Source organism: Lolium perenne, chromosome 4 (genome assembly GCF_019359855.2).
Source record: "Lolium perenne isolate Kyuss_39 chromosome 4, Kyuss_2.0, whole genome shotgun sequence".
NCBI lineage: Eukaryota > Viridiplantae > Streptophyta > Magnoliopsida > Poales > Poaceae > Lolium > Lolium perenne.
The window spans coordinates 60,895,016-60,905,398 of record NC_067247.2 but is presented as its reverse complement, the minus strand read 5'-3'; the positions used below and the strand labels follow the sequence as shown (position 1 = coordinate 60,905,398).

The 10,383-nt window shown below is 50.5% G+C and overlaps 2 protein-coding genes across 2 annotated transcripts; both read left to right on the top strand.

The window, feature by feature from the left end:
* The first annotated feature begins 251 nt into the window (after positions 1-251).
* Positions 252-1,702, top strand: LOC127348398 (probable indole-3-pyruvate monooxygenase YUCCA10). The gene is made up of 4 exons (XM_051374438.2): positions 252-863; positions 986-1,219; positions 1,302-1,424; positions 1,523-1,702. The coding sequence occupies exons 1-4, from the start codon at positions 252-254 to the stop codon at positions 1,700-1,702; spliced, it is 1,149 nt and encodes a 382-aa protein (XP_051230398.1).
* A 6,385-nt stretch (positions 1,703-8,087) lies between these two features.
* On the top strand, positions 8,088-9,485 carry LOC127292700 (zinc finger protein 1). Its single transcript, XM_051322148.2, has one exon. The coding sequence runs from the start codon at positions 8,250-8,252 to the stop codon at positions 9,072-9,074; it is 825 nt and encodes a 274-aa protein (XP_051178108.1). The 5' UTR covers positions 8,088-8,249; the 3' UTR covers positions 9,075-9,485.
* Positions 9,486-10,383: the final 898 nt, after the last annotated feature.

The following is a 10,383-nucleotide window of genomic DNA, read 5'->3' as shown; positions in this document are numbered from 1 at the left end:
TTTCTAGAGGAAGTGGATAGAGTAGGTAATATGCGTCAATTATTTTTTACCTTTTTCTTCGTCCCTTGATCTGAACCTAGTCACAAAACAGAACAAGTACGAAAATTTACAAGCATATACATATACCTCATATGCATCTATATATCTCTTCCAAAGATTCATCCGACCAACAAGCAAACAAATACCTCTTCTTGTTCTCATAGCCTACCACCACACCCTATCCCACAACTTCATCTAATCTTGGCTTCGGAATGGAGAATGTCGTCGTGCTGATTGTCGGTGCTGGTCCAGCAGGCCTCGCAACAGCAGCGTGCCTTACCCAATTCTCCATTCCTTATGTCATTGTCGAGCGTGAGGACTGCAGCGCGTCTCTTTGGCGCAAACGCGCATATGACCGCTTGAAGCTGCATCTTGCAAAGGAGTTCTGTGAGTTACCACACATGTCATACCCAACTAGTGCGCCAACATACGTACCAAAATCCCTGTTTATCAAGTACTTGGATGACTATATGGAGCGCTTTGATATTCAACCTAAGTATCTCACTAGCGTTGAATCATCCACATATGACAATGATAAGAAGTGTTGGTCCATCGTGGCTTGTGACATTGCGGAGGGCACAATAGTAAATTTTATTGCAAAATTTCTTGTTGTGGCAAGTGGTGAGAATAGTGCAGAGAATATTCCAGAGATCCATGGACTTCACAGTTTTTCGGGTGAGGCCATCCACTCGTCAAGATACAAGTCAGGCAAGAGCTTCTCTGGTAAGGGCGTGTTGGTCATTGGATCTGGCAACTCTGGGATGGAAATCGCTTACGACCTTGCGAACCATGGTGCCAATGCTTCGATTGTTATACGAAGCCCGGTATGTGCACTACATAATTTTATTTGGTCATTGGGAAACAAATTCTTATTATTATTACTACTAGAATGATACTTTATTTCTAGCATGTTGTAATAGATGTATGACCCATTTTGTGGCTACAGATTCATGTAATGACAAAGGAATTAATTCGCTTGGGAATGACACTAGCCCACTATCTTCCCCTGAATCTAGTGGATAACCTCCTTGTTATGGTGACAAAATTCATATTTGGGGACCTATCAAGGCATGGCATCAGAATGCCAAAAATGGGTCCAATGACCCTCAAAGCAAAAACCGGTCGATCAGCTGTGATTGATGTTGGCACTGTTGGGTTAATAAAAAGAGGCATCATCCAAGTAATTATATTCAGCGACATGATATACTACCATATGTTGATTTACTATGGCAATTTAATAATATTTACTCTACGTCTTATAGGTTCAAGGAAGCATTAGCAAGATCATGGGCAATATAGTAAAATTTCAATCGGGGGATGAAATCCCATTTAACGCAATTCTGTTTGCAACTGGATACAAAAGCACAGCAAATATGTGGCTCAAGGTACTAAGACTGATTTTTGAATTTGCCTAAGTCATATTCATATTGGTGCAACAATTGTCAAATCTCCTAACAGGGCAATATGATATTTTTGGGCGCAGAATGGGGAGAGCATGTTAAATGACAATGGACTGCCAACCAAAGAATATCCGAATCATTGGAAAGGTGAAAATAGACTTTACTGTGTTGGGTTGGCAAGGAGAGGATTGGCTGGTATTGCAGCGGATGCTAAGAATATCGCTGATGACATTAAATCTGTGATAGGCTGTGTGCGCGGCTAAATTATCTTTTATATGTAGTTTAATAGGCAAGGGCATTAGACTATTATGCCTCTAAAACATCTTCATGCCAAGGCACATATGTTCTAGGAGTAAGTTCTGCTCTTGAATATTATCGACAAGGGTATTCTAGTTCAATACTCATTTGTGCAAAAGAGCTTCATAACTTTTGTTGAAATTATGGTTGTGAACCGTGTGTACTACTTAAATGAATAGTTGAATTTATATATGCAAAAGTCATGTGATCAGTAGTGTGGTTTCTATATAAAAATTTCGGTGCCATGTTTATCCCCAACAGGTAATCACATCAGCCTCAAAACAACCGTATTTTTCACTAGAATCCATTTCGGGTACTATACTGCTATTCACTAGTCTTAGGGTGACACTATGTACTGCATGAAAGCACAAGGGTTGTTGGTTATGGGAACCGTAAAATCCAGTGTTTGAAGCTTCTACCCAAAAAAAAAAAGGTCCTAGAATAAATAGTTGTTGTACAAAATAACTAACTCTTGAAGATGACTACATCTCTTCAATATGTCATGCCCACCAATGCAAAGCTAGATCGTGGAGAACTGAAATTTGACGTCACAAAAATCAGTTTCTATATGTAGTTAAAGAAGGCCAGGTGTGTTTGTTGCCGATTCCCCCCCAAAAAGAAATTGTGGTTGTTGATATCTTTGGGACACCTTTATGTCAAGTCTCATATGTGCTACGCAGCTAGGGAGTAAGATCTGCTCCTGGCCTCCTGTATACCATCGACAAGTACTGAGAGACGATTACAGATCTGATCTGATTTCTTCACATATGGAGGCAAACTGATTTTTGTGAATTACTGAAGGATTTTTTCCAAGGCTTACATGAGAAAAAATTTAGCACTTTGCCACCCCTCCCCCCTCCGCCCCCCACCCCACCCACACACACACGCACACACACACACATTTCGGTTGGCAAGCTCCTGCTTGCCGCTGCTGTTGTGGCAAAAGAGTTTCACTAACTAGCCATGTATTACTGGATCGACTCTGAAATTCTTTAGACAATATTGCAGATTAGTGTGGTGTGCTGAGCGGATGAATGTCGTGCAACTCAGGAGCTGGGATGTGTGCTCAACCATGGCAGGATCCTCTCTCAGTCGTGAATTTCTGAAAGGAAACCTCCGCCATGATGATGTCCTCCGAATCTCTGAATTTCTGTTGTCATGTCAACAGAAGAACCAGTTCAAGTTCAGTTAAGCATTCCCGGTTATTCACGGTTGTACGTATGTACGTCTATGCTGAATGCCAAACATTTGGTGCTTCGATGTGGTGTGGTGATTTGCCAAAAAGAAAGGTGGTGGTGTTTGCTTGCTTCATGAATCATGATGGATGCTACGGTGGCTTGGTAGAGTTTTTGAAGGGGAATTGTGTCCTGGGATTGTGGTGTTATTGGTTGATTCTTAGTATGGTTCTGCTATGTGCTTTCAGTTCATAATGGTGAACATTGATTTGGTACTGGTTGTTGCTACTGAATGATAAACCTGGGTTTCTATGATTCTGACATCCTTCTGGTACTAGACTAGAGTAAGCAGTGAGCATCAAAGAAGTCTCACAAGGGTACTAGCACATTTGGATTGCCTTGGTCGGGCCGATCATTAAGACTAAGAAACAATGTGGGCCAAACTTTGGGCCCAGCTGCTTGCCTTGCTGGTTTTATAGTTCCGGACTAAGACCCTCTTAAGAAAATAGTACTACGCTGGGGAGTAGTTCCAAACAAGAGCGTCGGCGCTAAGTATAATCAAGGCTCGGAATCAGTACAGTCTGCTTAGCGACAGCGCAGAGGGCTGGAAGCAAAAGGTCAGATGAGAATCAGATAGAAAAGGTACCTGATTCTGCAACGCAGAACACAGGATGTGTTGCTAGGTTAGGTAGTAGGCGCTTTATATATCGGGGCTAATCAATTGGTAACTAGATGAGCAGCCACTCGCCAACCGGGCAACCACCCTTACCCTCCTTGACACGAGAATGAGATCCCCCTTCGTCGGTCCGTCGTGGCCGCTCGTGGCTCACCCAGCACGCCACGCCCACGACGCAGCGCATGCAACCACCGCGCCACTTGCCAGCGCCCAGCGATGAACAGCCACGGCACGGCAGCCCAGTGAGGAAGTGGGTGTTAGGCTGGCCACTCACTCCCTCACTCACTCACTCCAGTCCTCGCTGGTTAGGTTCAGGCCTACTGCTGCTAACCTGCGTGCGCGCTACGCGCGAGCTACTCGATCGCGACGAGTCGTACTGGGCAGGGCGTGGTGGTGGATAGCGCGAGGAACACGTGTGGAAATGGGGAAAGGGGCACGCATATGCTCGAACAGACCCGACGGCGACGTGTGGCTTGCCGTCTCCGCCCTCGCTTGCCTTGCCTCGCGCGCGCGCGCGGAAAGACGCCGGAGCAGTCGAGCCGCCGAACCCAACAGGCTGCCTGCCCACCTTTCTGGAAAAAGTCCGTTAACGTTGGCCGACGGAACGTACCAAGTACCAACCCGATCTAATCCACACGTACGGGGTACGTACGTAGCCCAATTAGGGGCTGGCAAGCTAGGCGAGACGACTTGCCGACCGCGCGCGCGCGTACGCGCGTAATCGCATACGCAGCCGTTCCGTGCGTACGTACGTCGGCCGGATTCACTGGTGATAAGTTTCATCCCGTCAAGCGATCGACGTCTCGAATTCACTGGTTTCGGCTCTCTCGCAACCAACGCGGCGCGCGCGTGACGTGCCCGGTGACGCGCGGGCGATCAAGTGTGTGCAAATTGCCCGCGCGCGCCGGGGGTGTGAACCTGTGCGATAAGATAGAGGGTGTCATGCCGATACGTCAACGCTTAACAATATACTGTATATCCTTTACTTTATTAGCCACACATAACCACGCCTTCTACACGCTGCTAGTGCTAGGTTAGTATACCAGCAACAACACAAGTGGTGGTTCGTTCCCGATCGGTCCTGCCACGCATGTTCCGTCCGTGAGAAAAGTAGTTCATCCGTGGAAATGTAAGAGAAACGCGAGCACTGCCAATTTAATTCTCGGAAATGCACTTCTCTGCCCCTGAAAACCAGTGCACTACCTGTATACTAAACCGTAGAATTGCGGATTTGGCTACAGTAAAAAAATCATAAATTAGGTACGTGTTTTTTGTTGGATAATTTCATAATATATTATCATGATTAATTTTACAATATTAAATACATGACAAAGATAGCTACCATCACATGGCAATAACTTAGCTCTCCCATTTGTCGGTGCAAGCCGGCGGGCGAGATGTGGTAGACTACGGTGCCCGGGCAAGCAGAGGGGGGTGGCAAAACCATACCTTGTGTATGAGGTATGTTTCGGCGGCAACCGCGTGGAAATTTAATTAGAGCATCTCAGAAAACCCTAGGCAACGTGGGTCACCCATGTCGCAAGTTTCATGTCTGTTAAAACAACACACAATTTCGGAGCGACTCGAACCGACTAGCTGCGACACGTCCGTCAAAGACTCCGTATTCCTATATAGCAAAAATATATAAAGCTCGGCTTGAGGCTCAATCCCGCAAAATGCGGCGCAACGAGGAGCGCTTGCGAAATTCTACATAAGTTGCAAACTCCGGCGGCTCCTCCGACCACCTTCGCACAACATGAGGCATGACATTGTTCATATCTCCTTCCTCCCGCCGCCATGGCTAACCTGAAAGAGACGAGCAGTTTTGCCGAATTCGATGAAGAAGAAGCTAGCAAGAATCAAGAAAACGACCTTATTGAGGGAGTAGCTCTCCGTCTCGCCCACCGCCGCATCTAGCTTTGGCCAATGGAGCACCGTGACGAGAGCAAGAAGGAGAAGCCCACAACAAATCCAACCGGCGGTGTGTGGAGTTTTCCTCCCGACATGGCGCTAGAAAACGGCAGAAAGCCAAAACCTAGACCTACAACGACCATTTCTACTTACACCTACTCCGGCATCCCTCTCCGCCACCTCCAGTTGGCTAGCTATTCCGGCGAGAAGGGCTGGGGAGCCACCTCAAGGTGGAGGAGAGGGGAGGGAAGGGCAATCGATCTGGCGGCTCTGTTGCCGAACAGCCCACGGAGACCAGTAGCACGAGCATAGTATATTACCCCAAATGGACAAATGGTCCATGCCGCCGGCTAGTTAATACTATGCGATCCTGAGCAGCAGCTTCTGCAGAAGATCCACGTTGCCGAACGAGGCCACTTGTGGCGACGGAAGCTCAGAGGGGATGGATCATGGATGGGGTATTTTTAATTGACCCCGAGGTGACCAGAGCGTTGGAATCTTCCAAGCACGCATCTGGGGGCCCTCCATCCGGTTGCGTGGTCTGAGGCTGCGAGCTGACTTGCTACCGGGTGGGGTTTGACGTGGATACTCACCGGTTCTCGGAACCGTCTGCCTCCACTGCCAAGAGCGAGCACGAGGCCAAGACCATGTCGGCCTTCTCTACACACATGTGCTAATTAATACTCCTACTTTGCACCCACGCTGCAAGGCAGGAAATTAATCTTTTTTGTCAAGACCAACACAACTTGGATGTTGCTCTTACCCAAAAGACATGTCACGTACACGTAGGAGGTTGCCTCGGGTTTTTTTTTTTTTTTTGCATACTTTGGAACTATCCAATGTGCATGAAGGTCAATTACGTACGGCAACCCCGACTCGTCTGCCTCAGTTAGGCCATTTCCAGCGTGTGACCCATTTCGGAAAAAAAAAATTGTTCGTCTTACTTCATTACTCACATGTGGATATTTTTGCGGGCTATGTCTTCCACTTGTCCATTTGGGGTGAAGGTGAACCCAGCGGTGCTTCCTATTTGAATTACTATATGACAAATTAGACTTGCATATCATATACCGCAATTTTTTATTCTAACTAAATCTTAATCTCTTATAGTGCATCATTTGTCTTTTCGGTATAGCAAGCAAAATTATCTGGCTAAGCATCATATCGTACGAGAAAATTTGTAGCCACAAAATAAATGCTAGAAGTGCTTGATTTGACAATGGCATGCTAGAAGTGCCAGCTCACGTGGAAAAGGATGGAGCTTGGCCTTCAGCCCGACGCGACTGCCCTTCGTCTTTGGTGGAGGAGTTTCACACACCCCTGTAGACCCGCCTGATCGTGCCCCGCACGACGAGCAGGGAAGCATCACCACCTCCTGCGCCGAGCCCCTAAAAGAAGCCCACGTTGTCTGAGAAGACAAGGGAGGACGCGATGGGTGAGGCGGAGTGCGCCCCTGCACGACAGGCATCGACAACGAGCAAGTGAGAACAAAGACAACGTCGATTGAATGACATCGGTGATGAACCTTCACATCGGAAGAAGGTGAAAAGAAAGACAAGACGAGGAGAGAGAAGTGTAGGTGGGTGACAAGTGGGACATGTCGGACGTCGGATGGCGTGCCGCGTGCGGATGCGCATAACTATCTGCACCAACCCCAAGCTGGATAAAATTTTGTCCCGAAATAGGTCAAGTTTGTCCGTTTAAATCAAGTAAGAGACAAAAAAAAAACTATCACAATTTAAGGCAATCGTGTAACATAACTACCAAATGTGATCGTTTCGTCACATAACTATCATAATTGAGGCAATCTAGCTCCCGCGCGCCAGGGATGCAGCGCCGCCGCATAGTCCTTCACGACCGCCACCGGTTAGACGACGCCCGCTGCAATACTGGTAGTCATGTGACAAAACGATCATATTTGGTAGTTATGTGACACGATTGTCTCAACTGTGATAGTTTTTTTTATCATTTACTCGTTTAAAGCACACCTCTAGGTCAGGTTTCTGTGTCCTAATATTCGTCCCAATATAAACGTCTACAGAAAAGTACTTCCTCCGTATTAGAACGTTAGACGTTTTAGCTAAATTAATACGGTATAACGTTTAATAATGAAATACAGAGGGAGTAAAATGGTTCTCCCACTAAAAATGCCTTAATCAATGGTGTTGATAGAAAACGCCATTACCGGGCCGGGTCACACCGTTGCACCACCAATCCGCCCAGCAGACGACGACCGCTTCACAGAGTCCACACTTGGCAGGCAGCCCCCTCCACCTTCAGTCCTCACTCTTCTCCGGCATCACACTCCCACACTCCTCCATCCCACGGCCGTGTCTTCTCCTCCACGTTGACCACGACTTATTCGTTCGTTCCCAAACCAACCCTCCCCTCCACCACCCACCACAGCACAACCGCAGTACAGCCTTCGCCGCCACTCCACCGGCTCCTAACTAACGAACCAACCACTGCGTCCGGCCCCGCCCGTCAGCCTCCCCGCGCGCCCCCCGCCTCGTGCGCGCGCCCACGCCGCATCATCATCGCCCACCTTGCCCCACCTGCGACGCAACTTCTTCTCCCGCCGCTTTAAAACCATCTCACTCCACCACTCCCCCCACACCACCACACCCAGCTCCACCACACTCCAGCCACCGCTCAGGCTCAAGAGGAACAAGAACAAGTCCCACGCAGGAACGCGTCCATCTTCTCCCCTGCTGCTTCCCTAGCTCCTCGATCAGCTTCTCCGGTACTGCCATGTCGTCCTCCGCCATGGAAGCGCTCCACGCCCTGATCCCGGCCGCCGCAGAGCACCACCACCACCACCACGAGGAGGCCTCCGCGGCCCTCAGCCTCAGCAGCGGCGAGGAGAGCGGCCACGTGCTGCAGGGCTGGGCCAAGAAGAAGCGCTCCCGCCGCCACCGCTCCGAGGAGGAGAACCTCGCGCTCTGCCTCCTCATGCTCTCCCGCAGCGGCGGCGGCGGCAACCACCGCGTCCAGGCGCCGCAGCCCTCGCTGTCCGTCCCGGTCGAGTTCAGGTGCTCCGTCTGCGGCAAGTCCTTCGGCTCCTACCAGGCGCTCGGCGGCCACAAGACGAGCCACCGGGTGAAGCAGCCGGCCCCTCCCGCCGACGCCACCGCTCCACTCGCGCCCCCCGTCGTCGCCACCGCCGTCGTGGCGCCCGCCGAGCCGGCCACGTCGTCCACCGCCGCGTCCTCCGACGGCACAACCACCGGCAGGGTCCACAGGTGCTCCATCTGCCAGAAGGAGTTCCCCACCGGGCAGGCGCTCGGCGGGCACAAGCGCAAGCACTACGACGGCGGCGTGGGCGCCACCGCGACCGCCTCGTCCAACACCGAGCTGCTGGCCGTCGCGGCCGCCGCCGAGTCCGAGGTGGGGAGCACCGGCGCCAACGCAGGCTCCTCCGCGGCCGCGGCCCGCGCGGCGTTCGACCTCAACATCCCCGCCGTGCCGGAGTTCGTGTGGCGCCCGTGCGCCAAGGGCAACAAGATGATGTGGGAGGACGAGGAGGAGGTGCAGAGCCCGCTCGCCTTCAAGAAGCCACGCCTCCTCACGGCGTGAATCAACGTCTAGCTAGCTGCATGGATCCCATCGATCCAGCCAGCACAAGTTTTTGGTCCAGTGGTTGAAATTGAGAGTCCGTCCGTCCGTCCGGTCAACACTATTCGATTCATTCGTTTGGTTAAATTTGTTCCTGCTCATGTACAGATTGAGCGAGTCAGTGAGTGATACAGTACATCATAGTAGGTAGCCATACAAAATACTCATATAGGTATAGGTGGATCTTCATCTTGTTGGTTGGTTCTTTGTAACGATGGCAGAGTACTTTCTTCTGTGGCCGTCAGTGTATTGTAGTCAATAGTAGTTCATACATACACACTCGTATAGAGATTGATGATGAACTAATACTATTAGTAGTATATACTCTGTAACATACACATGAATGGAAATTGGAGATTATTTGAACTGAAATTCTGGTTTCTTCACTTTGTCAATACTCATTTCAGTTGCTTGATCGAACTGTAAAAGGATTGATGCTCTGCCACGCCAATTCCCTTTGCGTGCACTGTAGTAACTTGCACTCGCGTCGAAGAAACACCGTAACTTGCAAGAAAATTAAAGAGGCGGGAAACCTCTCTGCTTCAGTTCGCAGCACCAGATGCAGATGCATGCAGAGTCCAGAAGTTACTGCTCAACCTCGCGAGAATCGACCGATCGAGCCGCCGAGAAAGACCTGTTATTCACGTACGCGTTGGCGTGACGAGTTGTCGACGAATCGATCAAATCCGAATTCCACCGTCGGGGGAATTGCAGCTTGACATGTGCGACGACTACGCAGCGGCGCCGCAAGTGGAAACAAAATACTCGGGCCGGTTCGTAGCTTCGTGCACGTCGACCGGCGGCAACCCAACTTGGCGCGCGGTGGAAAGGGCGAGACAGCGACGCCGGCCCGCCCGCCCGCCGGTGTTGATAGATAACTCCGTGCCGACCTGCAGCTGGATCGACTGATCGCTTTCGGACGCAACAGCCGGCCGGCGACGCGCGCGGCCACCGCACCATGCACAGCTCCACACGGCAGTCACCGCCTCGCCGGCCGGCCGGCCGCCGCGTCGACACGGCCGGCACGCAGCAGTCACCCGCCGGCCGGCCGCTCGCGAGGTGCTACGTCGAACGGAAAATTCAGTTGGCTGGAGCCATTGTGACACGGTGCTTCCGCGCACCTGCGTACATCTAGTCGTCTACGTTTCTTCTCGAGTGATCGCGGTACGGTGGCGAACGTTGAAGCGTCGACGGGATGTGGATGGTCGCCGTACGTGTTTCGCATGGCGGTGACGTTCTCGAACTCCGGTCGCCGTGGCGCGCGATCTTG

What these genes read in the sequence shown, in the direction of transcription:
- LOC127292700 (XM_051322148.2), top strand. Translation starts at nt 8,250, where the DNA reads ATGTCGTCCTCCGCCATGGAAGCGCTCCACGCCCTGATCCCGGCCGCC.
- LOC127348398 (XM_051374438.2), top strand. Translation starts at nt 252, where the DNA reads ATGGAGAATGTCGTCGTGCTGATTGTCGGTGCTGGTCCAGCAGGCCTC. An exon ending in CGATTGTTATACGAAGCCCG is followed by an intron (nt 864 to 985) that starts GTATGTGCACTA and finishes TTGTGGCTACAG; the next exon opens with ATTCATGTAATGACAAAGGA. An exon ending in TAAAAAGAGGCATCATCCAA is followed by an intron (nt 1,220 to 1,301) that starts GTAATTATATTC and finishes TACGTCTTATAG; the next exon opens with GTTCAAGGAAGCATTAGCAA.